The 22,675-nt window shown below is 39.6% G+C and overlaps 1 protein-coding gene across 6 annotated transcripts in view; it reads left to right on the forward strand.

Annotated features, from left to right (window-relative positions):
* Positions 1-14,248, forward strand: part of STAG2 (STAG2 cohesin complex component) — an 80,861-nt gene extending 66,613 nt beyond the window's left edge. For 4 of the 6 annotated variants that reach the window (XM_063345523.1, XM_063345529.1, XM_063345525.1 and 1 more), the window contains 10 exons: positions 29-168; positions 1,293-1,394; positions 3,545-3,693; positions 4,225-4,353; positions 4,691-4,896; positions 5,328-5,517; positions 5,603-5,716; positions 8,988-9,114; positions 9,450-9,527; positions 12,333-14,248. In XM_063345523.1, coding sequence (XP_063201593.1) covers positions 29-168; positions 1,293-1,394; positions 3,545-3,693; positions 4,225-4,353; positions 4,691-4,896; positions 5,328-5,517; positions 5,603-5,716; positions 8,988-9,114; positions 9,450-9,527; positions 12,333-12,356 — 1,259 coding nt within the window. In that variant the 3' untranslated portion in view covers positions 12,357-14,248. Of the gene's footprint in view, positions 1-28; positions 169-1,292; positions 1,395-3,544; positions 3,694-4,224; positions 4,354-4,690; positions 4,897-5,327; positions 5,518-5,602; positions 5,717-8,987; positions 9,115-9,449; positions 9,528-10,079; positions 10,490-12,332 lie in introns of those variants that run through there. The other 2 variants (XM_063345528.1, XM_063345527.1) reach the window with 2 other exon arrangements.
* Positions 14,249-22,675: the final 8,427 nt, after the last annotated feature.

Below are 22,675 nucleotides of genomic sequence, written 5' to 3' on the forward strand. Positions count from 1 at the left end.
TGATTTTCATGTTCTGAACTCTTTCTAGATGGACAGCAGGATGATGAAGCTAGCAAAATTGAAGCATTGCACAAAAGAAGAAATCTACTTGCAGCTTTCTGTAAACTCATTGTATATACTGTGGTGGAAATGAATACAGCTGCAGACATTTTCAAGCAATATATGAAGGTAAATCTGAAGCCTTGTGTAGTGATGCTTCATAAAACTACTAGAATACAGTAGTAGTGGATTTTGTGATTATTATTTATTCTTTACCTTACAAGATCACTGGTTCAAAATGTGAAGAATTCAGAAATCCATAGTTGGTAGTTTGGAGGCTTTTAAAAGTTCTTTTTCCATAAGAAGGGGAAAAAATGACTGAGATTAGTTTTGCAGTTCCAGTGTGTGGGTAATGGGGAGGGAGGAAGGAAACCTGATAATGATCTTTACGTTGTTTTTAATAGATTTATTTTCTTACCCTGATTGATGATATATTTTTAATTCAGCTATTAGTTTAGCAGGCCTCTCGAGAATCTTTTCACAAAGATCAACTCAATGATGTCTAGCCTCATCAAATAATTTCAGCTTAAATTTTGTAGAAGAGGGGAAAAAGAAAAGTTTTGTGAGTTCCATCCACTGCGTGCACACATGCGTGTGTCGCATGTCATCTCCCCACGTGTAATCTGTATATGAGTTTGCATTTTGTGAACAAGATAAAGCTTTGCTTCTTGTTGGTTACCTTAGCAAATTTTAAATTTGGGCAGCCTGCTTTTGTCGGAGTGCTGTTACATGTATTTTGAATCTCTCCTAAGTAAGTAATTGCGTCTTTATTGAACCTGAAATACTTAAAGAACTGAACAGGCAGCTGTCTTTCCTGGAAAAATTATGGCTATGGTGCTATCCTTAAGTGCTTCCTTTCAGCAGAGAAAATAGAAAGCTCCCCACCAGAGTTATAGGAGTTACTAAAAAGATTAGATTCTAATCTTCTACCCTGAAGGGGTGAACACGTGTTACTAACAAATGTGTCATGGCCTTGAAGATAAATAGTTCATTCTGCCTCTAAAGTAATGCTAACGTAATACTAACGACAAGAATGAAAATAAGTGGATATACTCCTTCTGATGGGAGTTTTTTTTTACCGTGTTGGAGGTGTTTTAAGGTATAATTTTGATGGTGTCATCATGAATGCGTTAGGTTTTTTCCTTCTGAAAGTGTTCAAATTTTTTAAAACAGCAAATCCTAGATGATGATTTCTGAAGAACCCAGTAGTTGTAAAAATTGAAAGTTAACCTTCTTTTTTTTATTTTTCCCAGTATTACAATGACTATGGTGATATTATTAAAGAAACAATGAGTAAAACACGACAGATAGACAAAATCCAGTGTGCTAAAACGCTTATTCTTAGCTTGCAGCAGGTAAGAACGAATTACAGTATTTTTATGCATGGAATTCCATACTGTACATCACGTCCTGTTGTTTCATAGCTAGTGTGAGGTATTAATGAAGAAATCCTTATGGAAGGTAGAGATAAATAGGTCTAAACTGAAACATACTTTCTGCAACTGTTTGAAAACCTGCCAGAAGTCTTCCAACACTTAACCAAATGTTGTGCTACGAAAAGTGTATGAGAGGGGCCAATCAGTATGAAGTAAATGTAACTCTAATACCTTCTTAACTCTAAAACAATAGTTTGAGTCAAGTATTCAGCAACGTGTTGTGAACCTGCTAGTTTACTTATTCATGAGCAAATAAAAAAGGGAAAACATGTCCTGCCTGTGTGGTGGGTTTTGTTTTTTTGTTCATGGGTGGTTTTTTTGTTGTTGTTTTTTTGTGTGTGTGTTTGGTTGGGTTTTTTTTAACTATTCTGAGAAGTAATGGGAAGTTTTAGCAATTCAGTACTTCTTAATGTTTGGTAGGGGCTTTACCCATCTTTGAAATTAAAGCATGATTTAATGCTCTCTTCAGTAAATGAGCTTGTTTGCGTGGAGACCTGATGAATTCAGTCGAGGTCAGAGTCAGATTCACCTGCTCACATGAACCATCTGCATGAATCTTATTTACAGGATTACAGGATCAGAACAATAATGCCATATTTCTGCAAACCACTGTAATGCAACAGATCTCTGCTGCCGTTGAAAGGAAGATGTACCCTGATTTGTCCTCTCTCTCCCCACACTTTTTTTTTCCCCTTCTTTTTTTTAGTAGAGGTCATAGAGCCACGTAATGGATATAGATACAGATATTGACCCTGGTTGAGAACTAACCAGAAAGAGTCCTTAATGAAGCCACTAAGCTGGTTCGTCTGTATGAGGTTTGCCAGTACAAGGGAGGATGATGCTTTTCCTTTTGATAGCAGCATGAAGTAGCTGGCAGAACTGCAACATAAAATAAGCAACTAAATACTCCTACAGTTTTTGCTGGCTTTTAACCAGATCCACACGTTTTTGTGACTGGGTTAATGCTATCCTTATTAGTCTTTTCTGTCTCATGAATAACCAGCCCCTTATATTTAAATGGCAGACAGAGGAAGTGAATGTAGTAAGTACAATTACGCAGTTATAGGGAGGCAGTTACGCAATCCTAGCATGGCAATAAGAATAGCAACATGAGAGGACCCTAATATGGCAATAAGAATAGTAACATGTAAAACAAACAAACCAGTCCCCCTCCACATGTGAAGTTAAACATGTAACTAGCATTTTTTTCCAGGAAAACTTCTTAAAAAAAGAAACTAACCAGAGAACAAATACTAGAAGTGATGGTGGATAAAGGGAATAACTAGGTTGCAGTGAGCTACGTCAACATAAAAGTACCAAAATGTTTCTGTAAATGAAAAGTTAATGTTCATAGCCCTAAGTAAGTCTGGTTTTGGTTTATTCTGTGTTATATGAGAGAGTGAATGGTGAGTGTGTTAGACAAAATTAGAAAATAATCGAATAATTGACTGTTGAAGAGAACTAAAGTCCAGTTCAGTAGGATGAGAAAAGGATCAATCAAATTAAAAAAGGATTGTAAAGTTCAGTGTTTGCAGCTTTGCCAACTGTTGATGAATAGTTAAAAGGGTGATCCTCAGTGGCAGAGTTTCTTGTGTCTTTGGCAACTTCCCTGAAGACATGTTTCCGTTTTAGAATTTCTTCATTATACTTGCGTTTTGAAAAGATAAAAAAAAAAAAAATCAGAAAGTAGTAGTTTGATAAACTGTAATAGTAAAGACCAGGTGAGAACTTACCCCGTTTATTTCTTCTTGGTTAATATACATATCGGGGAATCCTACTAATTTTTAGCATTTTCAACTCTAGAACACCTCATTTAAAGAAGTGCCGAAATCTGTCATCCAACATACTTAGTTTGACACATTCTTGTACAGAGTGCATTTCAAGGATTAACTCTGAAGTGCAGACTTTTCAAGAGTAGCGTTGACTTGGCTTTCCTAAACCTCCATGTTTGTCTTTTGGGGTTGTTGAATTAAGAAAAAAGAGCTGTAAAACTTAGCTCTGTGTCGATTGATCTAAAGTTTGACATAATCTTTCAATAAATTAAAAATCTCCCTTTTATTTTCATACAGCTTTTCAATGAAATGATTCAAGAAAATGGTTATAATTTTGACAGATCATCACCAACATTCAGTGGCATAAAGGAACTTGCTCGACGTTTTGCTTTAACATTCGGACTGGATCAGTTGAAAACAAGAGAAGCTATTGCTATGTTACACAAGTAATTGTGTGCTTTGTATTACTTCCCTTTTTGTAAACACTTCTTGATTGACGTTAAAGTATCTTTTCAGTTTTTCAGAATTAGTTTGTTAATACAAAACGCATCAGCACTAGGGACAATATAGCCTGTTGTAAATTAGGAGATAACTGCTGTTTTGTCCCTGAGTTAAACCCAAATGTTAAATAATATGGATGTTCTTCAGCATCATTGCATAAGCCTGTAAATGATAGCAATATTGATGCTGTCATGAAAAAGTATTTTTCATCTCTTACCTGTAACAGTAAGAACTGAGCCACTTCGTTGTTACGTTGTGGTCATGTTGGCCTCAGGCTGAAAACTTGACATGCAAGGTAGAAACATCATAATATGAGTGCGTGAATAGTGTTCGCTTTTTTCCCCACCAAATATGGAAACATCAAATTACTGCTTTCTTCATGTAGAGAAAAGGCGTTTGGTTTTGATAGCTCGCAGTGCTTAGAACTTTTTCTTTAGTTTGTGCTTTATGTGACTTAATTTTTAACTTTTTCTTAGGGATGGCATAGAATTTGCTTTTAAGGAGCCTAATCCGCAAGGTGAGAGCCACCCACCATTAAATTTGGCATTTCTTGATATTCTGAGTGAGTTCTCCTCCAAACTTCTCCGACAAGACAAAAGAACAGTGTAAGTATTTTCTTAATATTCTTAATATTTGTAATGATAACCATAAAAGACATGCATCTGTATAAATAGGTATTCATGTGTATTGCATTCATCTAAAGTGGGATCTTCAGCACACCAAGATAATTTTACAGTAATACAGTCAAGTATCATCACAGAGGGTAAATTGTATTTATCCTTGTTATTCTCATTTTATGGTGGATGAACTGGATTTGCTGTTGTCACGCCTTTTTGTTAGCTAGATGAGGAACATAGGATTTTACTTGCAGTACTTACCTTGACATGTTAACATCTTGTTACAGATATTTTGCATCTTTGTAATTATTTTTTCCATTTAAAGGTATGTTTACTTGGAGAAGTTTATGACCTTTCAGATGTCTCTACGAAGAGAAGATGTGTGGCTTCCTCTCATGTCCTACAGAAACTCTTTATTAGCTGGTGGGGATGATGATACTATGTCAGTGATTAGTGGAATTAGTAGTCGAGGATCTACAGTAAGAAATAAGAAGACAAAGCCAGCAACAGGGAAACGGAAAGTACCTGAAGGTATAACTTCTCTCATCTTAAAATTTATTAGAGTAGATATTCATAGAAACTACATGTGTCGTTCTCTGTTTGTTAGCTTGGGTGAATTCGTATGCTTTAATGTATTCTTTTTTTAAACAGGATAACTTCTGTGCATGTATATGTTTTAGTGGGAAAACTATTCATTTGAAGAGCCTGAAAAACATAACAGTGATTCACAGAAGAAGATAAAGGCACTACACTGCATTAAGTCACAGAATATAAAAGTATTTTAAATACTCTAGGCAGTGGTTATAAGTCTAGGCCTTTTGAGGCACGCGTAAGACTTTGTGGCAAAAAATAAATAAATTGATTCTCAGTGAACAGAAAGTGCGTGCATTTAAGTTGTGTTTAAACATTCAATTTTAGACTAGTTTGAAAAAAATTTACCAATGTCCTATGTTTCCTGCCAGCTGAAGAAAGCAGCAGTAGTGACAGTATGTGGCTGAACAGGGAGCAGACAATGCACACACCAGTCATGATGCAGACACCTCAGCTTACTTCCACAATAATGAGGGAGCCCAAGAGATTGCGACCTGAAGAAAATTATATGGGTGTCTATCCTATGCAGCCTGAACACCACCAAGCTCCACTCGATTACAAGTACGTAGATGAGTAGGTCTGCTTTGTGTTAGTGTTCATACACAAAACCAGTTCATGTTTAAAATAGAATAATGGTCTTTTTAAGCACGCAAGTAACGTGGATGTTGGCTCAAAGGCAACAGGAAGAAGCCGCGCGACAACAACAGGAGAGGGCAGCGATGAACTACGTCAAGCTGAGAACCAACTTGCAACACGCCATGTGAGTGAGAGTGAAATGCATCTTCAGTGGTTTGGGGAGGGTTTATTAAATATAGTATTACTCCTGTATCTTCTAAGAGGGATACATGTTCTAGTTCTTGAGTAGTGTTTATCTGTGTTTTAAAATTTTAAGTTGCTTTAGCAAAGCAGTAGTAAAAGTGTATGGTGATGCATTTAGCAGAATAGATCTGTTTAATTTCTTGCTTATTTTTGAATCATAGAATGGTTTGGGTTGGAAGGGACCTTAAAGATCATCTAGTTCCAACCACCCTGCCATGGGCAGGGACACCTTCCACTAGACCAGGTCACTCAATGCCCCATCCAGTACAGGGATGGGGTATCCACAGCTTCTCTGTTCGAATGTCTCACCACACTCCTGGTAAAGAATTTCTTCCTAATATCTCATCTAAATCTACGTTCTTTCAGTTTAAAGCCATTGCTCCTCATCCTATTACGACACCCCCTGGTAAAGAGTCACTCCCCATCTTTCCTATAGACCCCCTTCAGGTACTGGAAGGCTGCTATAAGGTATCTGTGCAGCCTTCTCTTCTCTAGGCAGAACAACTCTCTCAGCCTGTCTTCATAGGAGAGGTGCTCCAGCCCTCTGATCGTCTTCATGGCCTCCTCTGGACTCGCTTCAACAGGTCCATGCCCTTCTTATGTTGGGGGTCCCAGAGCTGGACGCAGTACTCCAGGTGGGGTCTCACCAGAGCTGAGCAGAGGGGCAGAATCACCTCCCTCGACCTGCTGGCCATGCTTCTTTTGATGCAGCCCAGGATACGGTTGGCTTTCTGTCTGCAAGTACACATTGCTGGCTCATGTTGAGCTTCTCATCAACCAACACCCTCAAGTCCTTCTCTTCAGGGTTGCCCTCAATCCATTTTCTGCCCAACCTGCATTTGTGCTTGGGATTGCCCCGACCCAGGTGAGGGACCTTGCGCTTGACCTGGTTCAACTTCATGAGGCTCGCACACACCCATCTCTCAAGCCTGTGCAGGTCCCTCTGGATGGCATCCCTTCTCTCCAGCGGGTTGACCACACCACAGAGCTTGGTGTCATCAGCAAACTTCCTGAGGGTGCACAGGATCCCACTGTCCATGTTGCCGACAAAGATGTTAAATGGCACCAGTTGCAGTACTGACACCTGAGGAACACCACTTATCACTGATCTCCACTTGGACATCGAGCTGTTGACTGCAACTCTTGAATGTGACCATCCAGCCAATTCCTTATCCACTGAGTGGTCCACCCATCAAATCCATGTCTCCAATTTAGAGACAAGGATGTCGTATGGGACAGTGTCATGACGTTGACAGTGTCAAATGCTTTGCACAAATACAGGTAGATGATGTCAGTTGCTCTTCCCTTATCCACCAACGTTGTCAAAGGCCACAAAATTCGTCAGGCACGATTTGTCCTTAGTGAAGCCATGTTAGCTGTCACCGATCACCTCCTTATTTTCCATGTGCCTTAGCAGAGTTTCTAGGAGGATCTGCTCTGTGGTCTGTATACCTCCCAGGCTGCCTGTCCTCGCTTCCACCCTCAGTAGGCTTCTTTTTTCTGTTTGAGTTTGTCCAGGAGATCCTTGTTCATGTATGCAGGCCTCCTGGCATTTTTGCCTGATTTCCTCTTCATTGGGATGCATAGCTCCTGAGCTTGGAGGAGGTGATCCTTGAATATTACCCAGCTTTCTTGGGACCCCCTTCTCTCCAGGGCTTTATCCCACGGTACTCTGCCAAGCAGATCCCTGAAGAGACCAGAGTCTGCTCTTCTGAAGTCCAGGGTAGTGAGCTTGCTGTGCCCCCTCCTCGCTGCCCTAAGGATCTTGAACTCGACCATTCCATGTCACTGCAGCCAAGGTTCTCCTTGGGCTTCAATGGAACTAAAATACCAGAAAAATTACGTAGTACTGACCTTTGTTAATAAAGGGAGCTGGTTGTTGAACTGAATGCTATCTTTGGCAGATGTATATAATCAATGGAACATGTGAGACATCTTCTTTACGTATTCCTAACTGCAGAATCATTTTTAGAAATAGAACGTTAAAAGTTGTTCAATGTGTGAAGCTGAAAGTTGCTGCTCAGTTTAATTCCACTATTACTTTCTCCTTTGACTTCTGGGTTGTAAGTTTAGAGTTCAGCCGGGGTTTTTTTTGTTGTTGTTGTTTTTTTGTTTGTTTTGTTTTTATTTAAAAAAAGTGTTCCTCTTAAACTCCTGTCTTCAGCATTTCTACGTTTGGTACAGATTTTGTCTGACCTAATCTGACACCAAAGTTGAGAGGAATCTTGTAGTACCAGTTTTTGTAGAACTTCCCAACGCAAACACACAAAAACCTCATGAAGTACTCCATATTGTGATCAAAGATGAAGACAGTCTAATGTTTCTTAAATTAGTGTTGTCCTTCAGAGGTCATACATTGTTACTGTAGTGTCATTTACTTCATTGTGATTCATCACAGGTGCATTTTGACATGCATGCTAATGAAATTAAGTGCCAGAACTTTTTTTACCCAAGGAGGGGAAGACTAGTTTTAGAACTTCTCTGCTTTAATGAAGACTCTATCGTTCTACAGAAGAAAAGTATAAGTTGTAAACTAAAACCATGGACATACATATTGAAGAGCTTTACATCTTTCCCCTACATGTTTTTAATTCTTTAATACCAGTACTTCATGTAACACAGTTTGAGTGGTTTGGCGTTTTGTTTTTTGGGTTTTTTTTTTCCTATAGTGACACCAATTAGCGTAATTAGAATGACTCCTTATTTTTCTCATAAGGTCTGATGTTGCATGTAGAAGTTGCGAGGAAAGAGGACTGTGTGGGATTGTCTGAAAATGGATTTATGCATGCACTTTATCACAAAGACATTCTTCCTTGCCTTGTCGTAAGGCAGGAACAACTTTTTTTTTAGGTGGCAAAAGTTCTTTCTCAGTTGAGCATGAATATTTGCATGGAAATCTTTGAATTAGGTGTGGTTTTGATCTGCTCATCAATTCTTGCAGCCTCTCAGAATACCCATTTAGAGACATACCACAAAGTTCCATAAGTTGATCTTTGTTAGTCATTCTCCCTCACTCTCTTGGTATCTTCTAGCTGGTTAAATACCAGCTTTCTTTAACAGTAGCTATGCATTTAGTTAATTACTTAGTTTCTTTTCTATCTAATGGAATTATTATTTGTTGGCAGTTCCTTACTGAGCAGTAGCTTTTTAAATAGTCACATAAAGCTTAACTTGATTTAGTGCTAAACAATATGTTTTTCTTTTCATTTCAGTCGACGTGGCACAAGTCTAATGGAAGATGATGAAGAGCCAATTGTTGAAGATGTGATGATGTCATCAGAAGGGCGGATTGAAGATCTCAATGAAGGCATGGATTTTGACACCATGGACATAGACCTAGTAAGAAATTTACTTGTCTCTCTAGTGGATTTTGGATTTGTATGTCTGCTTTTGAAGTAGGTTATTTGAATCAAATTTTCCTTTTGCTGAAACAGAAAAGTCATTCTTGTTCCCTGCATTCTTAAACGGCTGCGCCACTATCTGTATACAAGTGCCATCTGTTCAAACTGCCATACAAAAATCAAGAACACTTCCTGTAATAATAATGTGAGAGATGAACATTTATCCCCTGTAAATTCTTATCCTTTGAGAGTTCAGATTCATTTATTACAGTTTAAAAACTCTTGTTTTTTCTGAAATTACAGTTAACGTGTTTATTTGCTTGCTTTCTAAAGCCACCGTCAAAGAACAGGAGAGAAAGAACGGAACTAAAACCAGATTTCTTTGACCCCGCTTCAATCATGGATGAATCGGTAGGTTAACTTACATAAGAGGAAAATAATGTAAAATCAGTCTTAAGATTACAATACTCTCTTACTTCAAATTTTAAATGGAAGGAGTGCAATCTTTAGGTTGTCTTCGTTAGCTTAGTTTGGCAGACTGGTACAGTCAGTGAAATACTTTATGCTGTAATTCAGCTTCATAAATTCTGAGGTAGTCAATGTTCTTTGCAAGTTTATAGGATTTTTGTTCTTAGTACTTTATGTAGCTATGTAAAAATGAAAAGCCTTTCAATCTGAGCAGAAAACACATCTGGTATGGAAAAGACCCTTGCAGAGGTTGGTAGCAAAGAGCTTTAAAAGAAATAATTTGTGCATACACAATATTAAAGGCGAAGTTTCCTGTTGTCATGAGCTTAGTTGAGTGACTCTAATGTCATTACCAATTGTCAGCATTGGATGGTATGCAATTTTTTTTCTAATTGGCATATTTAGTTTTGTGCGTAAGTAAGATAATGGAGAAAATAGAGATAATACAGATACCTGTTTATAGAGATGAGAGGTATTTTTTCTTTCCATGTAAAGTTTTAGGTCCAAAACATCCGAAGTCTGTAGTTTCTGCTTGCAGTTGCCCTTTTTTCCGACTTGATAAATCTGCAGTCTCTATTCTCTTTTAAAAATCTGCATGAGGGATTCCTTCTGTCTTGAACCACTTGTAATGTATGCAGCCAGTTTTGACCTTGTGTAGCTGGTACAAAATTACACTGGAAATAACAAGCTGCAGCAAGCCAGCAGAGGACAGTACAACAAGGCTTCCTGGGAATCTTGGACAGCTTGGTGGAATTTGGAAGACGGTTATGTATTTTTTTTTTTTATAGTATTGTTGCAGCGTAAACCTGTTCTTGTTATGGGAGAAAGAAGTCTTAAATACTGTTTTAAATGCAAATACATATATTTTGTACCAGTAGGCCTTTGCTTTAGTATTAATGAATCAGATTAGGCTGTGCATCTAATCTAACTATTGTGTGTTCTATTCTTGAAGTAACGCTGAGAAAGTACATCACCTGTTTTCTCATGTTCTGTTTTAAAATAGTTCTTCCCCTCCCCTTCTTGATTTTTAATTCATTGATCTGTGAATTGCCAGTCTTTTTTTTAATTTTATTTTTATTCTGACAGTGCTGAAAATTTGGCCTTCTACAAGTTCATTTCGTTGATTTCACCAACCTTTCAGCTTTTCAGTTTCTAAAACTAATTAGCTTTACTGTTAGCTAAGTTTCTTTCCTGTGACTTTAGTTCTCACTCATCATCCCCCTGTGAGCCCGGGGTTTGCTAGGCAGTCCTTAGCTGCAGTGTGGGAGTGACACCACATGATGGCAGCCGGTTCCAGTCACATTTTGCAGCCAGCCTTGCCTCTGTGCCAGCAGGACAAGCTGTATTCTGTCCCTCCGCAAGGAGGGAGCGGTGCTGCGCTGCAGTGAGCTGGTACAGGCAAGGGGACACCATCCAGCAAGGCTGTCTCCCAGGCAGGACGCAACAAGGGTGCTGAGCCTGGACGCAGGGCTGCAGAAAACAGCTGGATGACAGAGCACAGCTGCTCTTTAGCATAACCCCCACCTAAATGAATGTCACTGCCTACACGGGGAAGCTCTGCTGATAGTTTACGAGCCATCATGAATCCGTATTACATCAGAGCTGAATTTATCAGTCAGTATTTTAAATGTAAAAAAATCCCCAATTTCATAAATGCAAAAACCTTCTCTGAATAAAGTTAATTTGCTTTATTCATGTAATTTATTTCAGAGGTCCATTATTCTTGGAGTTGTTGCACTTGTTTTAAATAGACCTCGACATAATAAAGCTCTTTAATTTATTCAGATGCACATGGTTTATGATCAAAATTTTAGTCTGTATTCTCATATTGTGATGTGTCCAGTTATTCCTGGCACCAGAGGCAGTTGTGTCTTAGTGTGTTACATTGTATGATGCATCTAAAGTGAATTTAATACCAAGAACAGTAAAAATCGGTTTGTAAACAGATGAATGTGAACAGCAGTGTTACAGTTCAGGAAAATTAAGTCTCTCATGGCTCTTTCTGATCTTATAAAGTCCTATAAAAGCTAGGACAGTCACAAGATCTGGATCTTCTGGGGTTTTTTTGGCACATCAGTGGTGATAAACACTTGCATTGGCATACAGAACTATACGGCGTGCTCCCACACGGGAAGTGGAAACTGATTCTTCCTTTCAGAAAAGCTTTTTCTTCACTTAATCACTCAGTTTCCCAAAGGACATTATTTTGCTTTTACCTGATTATTGTTTTGATTTTTTTCACTGTCTTCCTGGCAGGGTTGATAAATTTAATAGGAAATAACGAGTTTGTGTCCTGGCTAGCTGTGAGATGTGAGATGACATGTTTTTATGAGCGCAGACACAGTAGCAGCCGGTGTGTAGAGGGTTTTGTCCCAGGCGTAGTTGCTGGAAACTACGCACTTGACTTGAAGTTAAGGCCTATAGAATGCCGTTGTCAAAGCAGTCTGAGTTAGGCAACTAACTAAAATTATTTTGCAATTTTTACCAAAAATAGTTAAAGCACAGTCTTTATCACATTCCTCCTGGATGTAGTTAATTTCAAGTATGGGAAAAATATTTTCTGATGAATGAGGTGCCCTTTTCATATTACTACGTAAATCAGAAGTGTGGTGAATCTGGTTTGGAAGAAAAATAAACTTATAATGCCTTAACATATCTTGAAGTGTCTTAAATCATATACTAATTGCTTTGTTTCTGTTAAATGTGTAGTAGACGACAAATTGACACCGTTTCTAACTTTTTTTTTAGGTTCTTGGGGTGTCAATGTTTTAATACCAGAGCAGCAAATAAATCAGTGGTGAAGTCATTTTCTAAGTGGAAGAGGAAGTTTTTCAATACAAAATTGTGGTAGATACAGTGAAATTCTGAACAGTTTTTTCTCTAAGGAGAATGACATGCTTTCAAGATCAAGTGCATTGAAGGGGCAGTTTTGTTTGCCTGAAAAAAAAGGAAATGTAAAGGACAAGTAAACAATTTGAGGATAAGCTACACTTTTTGTTGGGATAAAAAAAAAAAATCAATATTTTATTTATGTGCTATCAGTTTATTTCTGGATCATAAGAAGTATTCCCTCTGAGTTTTAATCTAACAGTCTGAGAGGTGTTTGGTACAGATTTGAGCCCCTCTCTATACATTTGCTGGCTATACTAAATAATCATGAGCTCTGCTGGATTGCTGTTTACATCCATGAACTGAAATAATAGATGGATTGGTTTTCGTACAGTGATAGAACCAGAAGAGTGTCAGTATTTTAAATAAAATGCAAACTTCAGCAACAGAAGGTTTGTATTAATTAATCGTGGAAAAAAATAAATACATAAAGCAGATTTTTAACAGCTTTTTAATCTAAACCACACTTTTATTCCAAAAGCTTCATGCTAGCCTTCTCAGAAAGGTCCATAAACTACGAACTACCAGAAGGTAACAGATCTCAGTCATGCTTGCCCATTACCAACCCTGGAAGTTTGCTTGTCCTTTAAGAAAAATGTAATGTCGTGAAATTCCTTCCAGTAGTGCCACTGTATTTTGTCTCCAAATAAAAGAAGCTTATTGTAGTATGTTTGCAGAAAAATTCTAAACAAAAATTATACAGCTTATTAGAGTGTGGGAATAGGGATCTAAATTTTAAATAAAATTATATATATATATAAATTGGTGCTGATTTTATAATTGCGCAGTTTGTTTAGTTTTTTCTTACTTTTAAATTCCAACTTAAAATTATGAGGTTTCAGAAATATATTGAAAGTTTAACAATGTTTAAAAATAGAAGAGCATGAGAATTCATGCTTTAAAAATGATTTTTAAATTTGTATTTTATATTGTTTTATCTATCTGTCTTTGCAAGCAGTCTTCAGGTTAAAGATACTTCTAACAGGTTACAGTACATTTCCTCTGTATGTAAATTAGATTGGATAATAGAAATTCATAAACAACCCATAATATTCTTTGAAAGCTAAGCTTTAAACTTCATTTTGTGTCCATTCACAAATAAATTAAATTTGGTCTAAAACAGAAAGTGGATCTATGCCATTTTGACATCGACTCATTTTGCAAGGCTTAGGCAGCTAGACATCATTTTAAAGGAAATATTAACTTATATTACATATGTATATTTTTTGTCAGTTGTCTCCCAGTTCTCGAGGTATATTATTTTAATCATTCCATGCCTTAATATGCTTGCAATACAAGGATCTCCCCAGATGGGTGAATACAGAAAGGCTTCCTGTTTTTAGACTCAGAAATTAAACATTCGGCTGTGGTAGCCAAAAACCATAGATTATCTAAAGGATCATGATAAAATATAATTATTTTACTAAGTCATGGGGTAACAACGAACTCAAACCTAGATCTGCCTAACTCATTTTACATAAATAAATACTCTCATGTCTAAAGTACTGCCTATATTGTTTTTCACACCACTGCATTTAATAGAACTGCTGAGAGGACTGTATATATGATTTTAAACTTAAGTTGATTTTTCTTACTCTTGAAGGAGTGTTTCTTTGTGAAAGCAGTTCTTACAGCTTTGTTTTCAACCAGCTAAAAATGTTTTATATATTTACCTTAACCTGTTGTCCTCCACATTCTATTGTCCTAATTGTACTGTTTTCTGATTTGTATTTATGTCTTGAGACAGTAACTTTTTGAATAAAAATAAACCTACAGTATGTTGTATGTTTGATCTTTTTAAATCGGGGTTAGGGGAGGACAGTGAAGAAAGGGGTATGAGTAATGCAAATGTTATGTTTATAGAAATCAAAATCTTTTTCCATGTCTTTTAAGTGTTTGTCTCAGAGTTGGGATAATGTATGAAAAACTGCACTGTTTTATATTTGTAATAAATTGTACAAGTTTTTAAAATGTGAATAAAGCACTAATTGGGTAATAATTTAAAGTAGAAAAGTTAATGCAATTATGATTGTTTAAATATGCTTTAATTTGAGATAAACTTGTTAAAAGAATTAGTGTAAATACAGAGTGAGTTTTTCAAGAGGTTAGTACCTGCAAATAAAATTTTTAAAATTTGTATAGAACTTTTACATGCCAAGAAATCAATGGTTAATTATTTTTGTGTTATGCTTTTTAAAGGTGTATCGATAGCATTTCTGTTGGTTTCTTTTTCCTATTAACTTCTATCTGACGTTGCTCAAAATGCTTTTGATTCAGTCATTGGCGGTATTGTATATAGTCCAACTGAAAAACCACTGAAAGTATGCTCCTTTCCATTTCTTACATTTATCATACACCCGATAAAAACATTTGAAGCTTAATTGGCAAGACGGCAAGGAAACGAGGGGAAAAACGCTAACCATCTCCTCCCCTCCCGCTCCCCTCCCCTCCGCCACCGAGCAGCTCTGGCTGCAGGGTGAAAACTCCTTCCTCTTACAAGGCTTTGGAAAGGGAGTAATTTCACAGCCTTAGAGGTAATACTTCTAATCCTTGCTAATGTAACTTCAGCTTTTATTTTTATTATTGCAAATGTTCATTCCTGTCTCTAAATCCTGCTGTAAGTTCAATAGTATCTTGTGGAAAATGGTTTCAGTAGGTTCTAAGTCCCTAACACAAGAAAAAAACCTTCACTATACAATGTAAAGTCTGTCCTAGTTATACCATTTTGGTACAAAAACCTGTAAATTAAAGAAATTTGAGTTCTGAAGAGATATGTGATAAAAACATAGAAAACAGCAACCAGTTTGGAGAAAGTAAAGCCTGTCCTCTAGTGGCCGGAGAGGCCACAGAGAAGGTATTGACACAGAATGAAATTGAAAGGAATAGTCTTCACGTATTCTGTAAAAAGTATTTCTTGATATTAAACAACCAAAGACAATATGTAAGAAGTTAGTGATTGCTGTTGTTTGTTTGTTTGTTTTTCCTTTGGATGGTGTGGTGCTGATGACTAGCTTGTTAGAGCCAGTAAATCCCCGTCTTCCCTAATCTCAGTATAACTAAATCATTGCTTCTTCAAAATTTACTCCTCGCTGTTTTCCTAAGAGTTTACACATACCCTCGTCCTAGCGCGGGATGTCAGGATACCAGGGCTACTACCTTTAACTTTCTACCCATAAAAAGTCTACTGAGTTTTTGATTCACAATAGTGGTTTTTTAACAGCCTGGTGAATGTCCTGGGCTTGTTCATTCTTTGAAGCATTTGACAAAAAGTTGTCAGTTCTTCTGATTAAAAACACAAATTGGTTCTTTAAAAATATACCCATTCCTACTTGAGGGCTTTAATTTAATTTTCTTTAATCAGCTTATGATACTGGAATGCAGCTTATGCCATTTCCCCATTTTTCATAATCCTAAGAACTTTTAGTGCTGAGATTGTTTAATTTCTGATATTCATTGGCGCACAAAAGGGATCGTATCTTTGGTGGAGGCGGGTGATGACACGTACGTGGAGAACAAGGTAATGTGGCACAATATTATTCTATGATAATAATTCTATTAAAAAGTAACGATTCGGTGTCAGTTCTGCCTGTTGTTTTCCTCAGCTGTCTTTCTCTCCTGTATCTCTTCGTGTTGCTGAGCTTTCTTGAATGTATTTCTTTGGTTAAATCTTAAATTTTGTATTTTTAAAAAAGTTTTTAACAGCTAGATTTTGAGTCGTTACTCATTTTGTAAATGAGTGCCTTCCAACGAGAGATACAGTTGCACTTTTTTTATTGTGTTTTTTGTAGCCACTGCCCGATTTCATAGATGTAAATCGTGGTGGCGTTAACAGTGGTAAGAACGTAAAACTGTGCCCAGAAAAATGAGCTGAAGCAGTTAAAGGGATTGGATTGCTGTGACACAGCCCCGCGTGAGGACTTCCCTGTTCCTCTGGAGTACGTGTGCAGTTCTTGGTAGTGTCATCACGCCTCCCAAAACGGATTGTGTAACTTCTGCAAAGCTTGTCCCAGCATTCTTGGTTGCATAAGAAGAAGAAAGGCCATCATATTTTCTCTGTATTTACTATTTTTGTAAAAGAAAAAGCTGCAGTTACCAGTTTTAAAAATGAAGTTTGTGTTCAGCGGGTAACAGCTTGAATTAATCCAGTAAACTATAAATCAAAATAATAAAAATTATTGTTAGTTATTTCATGAACACATTCAAGTAATACAACAAGGTTTGGGAGAAATTGATTAATGAGTTTGACGAAGGCAGTTTCTTTTGTTGAGGTGGGTAATGACAGGTCAGGTCAGTGCAAACAGCAGCAGTTTGTTTGTTTCAAATTTGGTAGGCTGTGGACATAGCTCGAAGGCTCTCTTGAATAGGTGACCAGTGACCAATGTCCTGTTTATTTTCATTCTTTAAGAGTGCCTTTGAGAAAGCTTGCCTTTTTTTTTTTTTTTTTTTTTTTTTTTTCCTGGATACTAACACTGTTATGTTTTATTTGTCGGAATTTTAGCAGGGATTGGTGTCCTTGTGCTTATTCTAGGCTGCTCATTCAATACGCTTGACCTTAACTTCAACTTTTTTCTGTGTACCTCTCCCTCAAAACTGCTGTGACGTCTGTCACCCGGCCCTGTAAGACGGGGTTCTCCGGGGGCTGGTGCAGAGGCCGTGCCGTCGTTGATGCAGTTAATGGTTGGGTTGGCTCAGAGCCGCGGGGCGCGTGACGGGGCTTCATCGCAGCCTTCCCGCCTCGGGCTGCTCGGCCCCGCTCTTTGTCTGGCGGCGCGTCAGCCCGTGAGCGCTGTGCTGGCAGCTCCACGTGAAACCTCTTCTCCACCACGCCATATGGCCGTTCCGGGAAGCCATGCGATTTGCTGTTGTGTTTGAAATAGCAGTTAAACCACAGTTCTTGAGTGACGTACGCACAGATCGCTTAGTATTTTAACACGCTCTTTTCACAGGTTTATATTCTGTTTTCTTCTTTTTAAGACTGCTGAATGCCACCAAAAGCAAAAAAGCAAACCACATCCACTTGCTTTTCATATCATGCACAGAAGCACTTAAAGATGTGCCGTATCTTAGATTTAGCCTGCTCTTTGTATTTTTCATCTTAAAATACCGAGCTGTCTTTTACACAACTGTTCTTATGTATCAACTGACAAAGCCTGTCTTTTCATTATTTCTGTTGCTGGCTTTATAATCTTTTGAATCTTGAAAAGCAGATTTTCTGGGGCGGTTTTTTAACTGAAGTCTGCCATTACAGCCAGGAATTGAAGAGCTCTATGAGACCGAGCGCAGACTGGGGAAGTGGCTTTGTCAGTGAAAACACTATCTTGTCATTTCCATCCTGTTTTGAGGTACTGATGGTGTGATGGTTTAAGGTCGTATTGTGTAAATGCTTGTAACTGGAGAAGCCTGCGGACTCCGGCTATCAGTAGTTTTCCTTGTTTAGGAACTTGTGGTTTTTTTTCCTTGCTCGTATCAATGGCTTGTACTTGGTGAAAGCAGCTTGTTTGAAGTGGCGTGAAGCTAAAAGGAACAGATGTTCTATTTAAAGTTGCTTTCATTACAAATTCTTTTTTTTTTTTTTTTTTTTTTTTTTTTTTTAAAACCTTGCAACACTTCATTTTCTACTTCAGAACGACTTTTAACTTGGAGAGTTCGCTAGCTCACCTGGGTGGGATTTGTAAATCTGACAGATAGAAGCAGCACCCTGTAGAACAGAGACTGCCAAGGACGCCGTTTCAGCTGTTTCCATGACCTGCCTTTTCCTGGGATTTGTGTTAACCACAGAGAACGAGCTGTGTGTGTATGTTGTGGCACGCTACTGATCTGTCACAGATTGTGACAGATCCACAGATTTTGTGGATTTAGACAGTTTAGAGGCATTGTCTCTTCACGTGCTGTTCCTTTAGTCAGCAGTATTGCATTTGGGTCGCTCGATCCATTATTAAAGTTCGACAGATGTCTTTTAGACTTTTCTTAAATCCCAACCCACAAGAGAAGTCAGATTTCTTTTTTTTTTTTTTTTTTTTTTAATTTGATCTGCTGTTCATCTCTTACTCATTTACCAGAAATGGATGATGTGTGGAGTGGTCCATAGAACCAAACCACACCACTCCGTGATGCGTAACCAAAACCGTGGTAGCTTGGCAGGAGGGGTCTTGCGGGTGGATAACGACTCCTGTTCTGCAAAGCCCAAACACACGTACGCACCTATCCCAGCACCAGGTCTAGCGTGCGCCAGCCTAACGTGCAGCTGAAGAACAGGAATCCCTGACCAGTCAGCACACGGGGCCCTGGGTGACAGCTCGGCCACGGTGTGGTTCCTCCTGGGGCTCTGCCTTCTGCGTGGCGTCAGGCGTGTGGGGCGCATCTCCTCTCTGAAGGGGTAGCTAAGGATTGTTCCTATGTTAGCTTGTTACCAGGCTGACGGTGGCCCTGCCAGCCCTGTAACCCTGGGTCTGACTCCACCAAAAGAATACCAAAAAGTTCCCTTTGCTGCCCTGCTCATTTTAAATTGCTTGGCGCGGTCAGCGTGAGCGAGGCAAATGCCATCGGGTCTCGCCTGCCTGGGGAGTGGGAGAATGCATTTGTTACCAGAAAAACGTTAGAGAAAATAAAGCAATTTGGTTTTGTGCCAGGGCTTTCAGACCATTGTATTCTAGGAATAAAAAGACACATTTGATGCATTAAGCACACCTCTTATCCCTGTAGGACTCACTGGGGGAGAGGAGTAGGGACACTTATATTGCTAGTGTTTTACCTGAGACTTTTTTTTTTTTTTTTTTTTTTTCAAAAAACTCAGGAGGTTAGAAGTAGTCCTAACTCATTCCTACTTAGTTTTTGAAGATGTCTTCTTGAAATGAGGACTGAAAATGTTTTTATCCTCTGTTCTCAGCCTGAATTTAGAAGGTCCCTCTTACTGCACTGTCTGTAACGGGCCAGGAGAGCGGTACGAGTCCGTGGCTGGCTTCATCCTCAGGCGCTGCTGTGGGCCATGGAAAATGGGCAAAAGTGTTTGTGTGGGGTACTGAAATGGCAGGCAGGTACCGAGATTCCCTCTTCCACCTGCATATTTTGAACGGGATGATTATTTTCTGAATTTTAGAACAGTGATTCTTGTAATGATAGAATTTTCTCGTACAATTTTAAGGTACAAAGGAGAGTGCGTGTTACAGGAATTTGGACTGGGTGATTTGGGGAAATGAGCCTGGCCTTTGAAGGCAGATGCGTATCATTAAATAAGCTGATGTTCGTGGTACAGCTGATTACAAAGAATTCTGCTTCCAAAGGACGATGCTAGCAATTATGCAAAATAAAGCTCAAGTTAGTAATACCATGCGGCTCAAATCAGTACGGTATTTTCAAAGTGATGCCTTGTAGCTTTTGCAAAAGTCAAAGTATTCTGTTTTCATTCGAGTACCATAGCATTTAGGGGTGAGATTTCTCTGGCTTTATATGAGAATCAGATCTGGATAGATAATTTGTGGAAACTTATTCATTGAATTTGTCCTCTTTGCTTTGTTCAAACATTGGGTGTTTTTTCAGTTACTTCTCTTTCTGGTGCCACTATCCCTGGTTGAGATTCAGGTATGTTTTTTTTCTGCCACCGTTCTGAAATACAGGGAGCTTTTCTAGTTATCTTTGGTCCCTATTGTATTTTTTTTTTTTCTTTTAAATATCCTGTTTGGAGAACCAAGGCTTTTTAATGCTGTTTCAGTATAGCTCTTGACACCTAACACATCACTGAGCGAAGGTAACCTTCGTATTGGCAGACAGCTTCTAAGACTTTAAGACAGCCCCTAGTCTCCAAAAAGATTGAGGAGAAGTTGCAAGTATTTGTCTGACATCCAAAATGTTGTTAAAGCACCAAAATGTTTGTTACAACATTCAGCCTGGTTATAATTTCTAAGAAGATTGTGGAATCGTAGAAATAGTGATTGGAAAGGATCCGTAGAGATCATCTAGGTGGGCATCCCTCTGAAAGCTGAAGTCGGCTGGTTGAAGTCAGCCTGAACGGAAGAGAGTTTTCGTGGCTGAGCCTTAGACCCCGTGCAGGATGGCAGCAACCCGCGCCACTGCCCTCCCGGAGAAGGAGTTTGGTGGTGTCCCAGCTGAGCACCCTGACCCACAGCTCTTTCCCCGTCTCCATCGCTTGCCCCGGCTGGGAGGAGCTGGACCCCCGGGTGCCAGTAGCCGGCCTGGGAGCTGAGGTGTGGGGGTGCCCCATTTGCCGGCCCGCTCGGCCGGGCCCCTTCCCCTCCCCGAGGAGCTGGCGGTGGTGTGCCCCATGCCGTGACCCCCGCGTGGCCTCCGCTGGGCTTCCCCAGTTCCTCACACTCCTGAACTGGGGCCCAGCAGTTGACGCGCTGCTCCCGGCATGGCCTCGCCAGAGCAGAGAACCATAACACCCCAGTCTGCCGGGCAGGCCGGCTGCCAGGGAAATGGAAGATCATCTTCTAATCCGCTTAAGCCAGGATGGAGCAATTTTTATATTCAGACGACTCTCAGCCGGCATTTCCAGAATTACGAGGCAAATATATTTTACTGTACGTTGTATTAATATATCACTACTTGAGGGAGTGTTTAATATTCCGTGGATGCCTGTTCAGTCGCTCAGTCTGCACGAGCAGAGGTGTTCTCCACTGGAATGGTCTGGAGAGCTGCGGAGCCCCCGCTCCGGGCAGGCAGCCTGCTTTCTGCCAGGCAAACCAGTACGGGAAGACTTCAGTGTATTGAAATGATCTTTTTTCTTTCAAATATTTCCAGTTAACTCTGACAGTCATGTGTTCCCTCCGCAAGCGTAGCCCCTTACAGTGGCAGAGGGTAAAAGGTGTGGTGTGGTGCGGCCCCTCCTGCAGGACCGTCCACCTGCACCTACCCAGCCTCAGTGTTTCTTTGGGCTGGAATTGATCTGACCCCCCCAAATGTCACTGCCATGCCTGTTCAAGGCTCTCTGCAGCCTGGGATAACGTCTCTGGTTTGGAGGGTTTTGCCCCCCCTGCCTTCTCTTTGCCCCCCCCCCCCCATCACTTTGTACCTGCAGAGCTTCACAAACTGTAAATCTCTGATAGGACACACAAATAAGCAGAGCTGTTCTTGTTGCTTCACGGTAACAAAAAAAAATAATCCTTTTTTCAGAGGAAAGGTCATGATAAGCCACTTCAGGGAGAAGATAAAATTGGTTGAGAAAGACTCTCTTCATAGAGAAGGATAATAGCGACGAAGAAATAACCTTCTTAAAGGATGCTTCAGGGTTTGTGTTGTGGGAGCAGGGCTGAGGCTTCTCCACCGTGTTTTACAGACGGTGTGTGTGGACTTCATCTTTCCCCCATGGCACTCGTGCCCTGGGAGCCATCGGAGGGCACGGTGAGGGCTGCGGTGTCGGTGCCTGGCCCATCCCGGGAGCCCTGTTATCGGTACCGAGTGCTTAATGCTCTTCCCTCCCCCCGACAGCCCCGCAGTGAGCTCCGGCAGCCTTCGCCTCTGCAGAGGCTTCCACCTTTCAGGGACGGAGGATTACCTCTGCGTTAATGAACAAAATGGCAAGTGCTTTTGGAGCCGAAAGGAATTAATTGCTAGATTAAAATGGGCTGAGTTCTCTGTCTTAGGAAAATATTAATATGTTAAAATACTAAATTGCAGGAGCCTCTAATAGAAATAAGGGAGCCCGCAGAGTGGGAAGGTAAAACAGGAGATGTTTACATGGTTTTAGTGCCTGAGAAGTTTGAGAACAGATTGTACTTTTCATTACTGTCAGGATGTGATTTACAGATATTCTGGTTTAGATGTGTAATGGAAAATATGTTTTGAGTGCTGGAGCATCACCGTGGTGGAGACTGCACTACTTCCCTCTAGAGAGAAGGTCAGGTAAGTGACGTGCAGCTCCTGGGGAGTGGACTTCATTGTTCTTTCATTTAGTCCGGATATTTGGGGAAGAGAATACTTTTTGTTCAGGCTTAAATGCAACATAAATGTAGCTAAATTTATTCTAGGACCCAAAATAGCCCAGAAGTGTCAGTCACGGTGCACGGTGCTGTGGAGATACTTTTAATCTCCCCTTATAGATGCCCCAGTAGCCTCATAGACACCTGTGCTTCCACAGCATAAAGTGGTCCACTCCAGTAGCGCGGTCATCTAGCTGGTTTTCAAGAGATACGTGGCCACCAGAAGGGATACCTTAAGAGACTGCAACCACAATACAAATTCCACAC

The sequence above is a fragment of the Chroicocephalus ridibundus genome, chromosome 9, assembly GCF_963924245.1.
Source record: "Chroicocephalus ridibundus chromosome 9, bChrRid1.1, whole genome shotgun sequence".
Classification (NCBI taxonomy): Eukaryota; Metazoa; Chordata; class Aves; order Charadriiformes; family Laridae; genus Chroicocephalus; species Chroicocephalus ridibundus.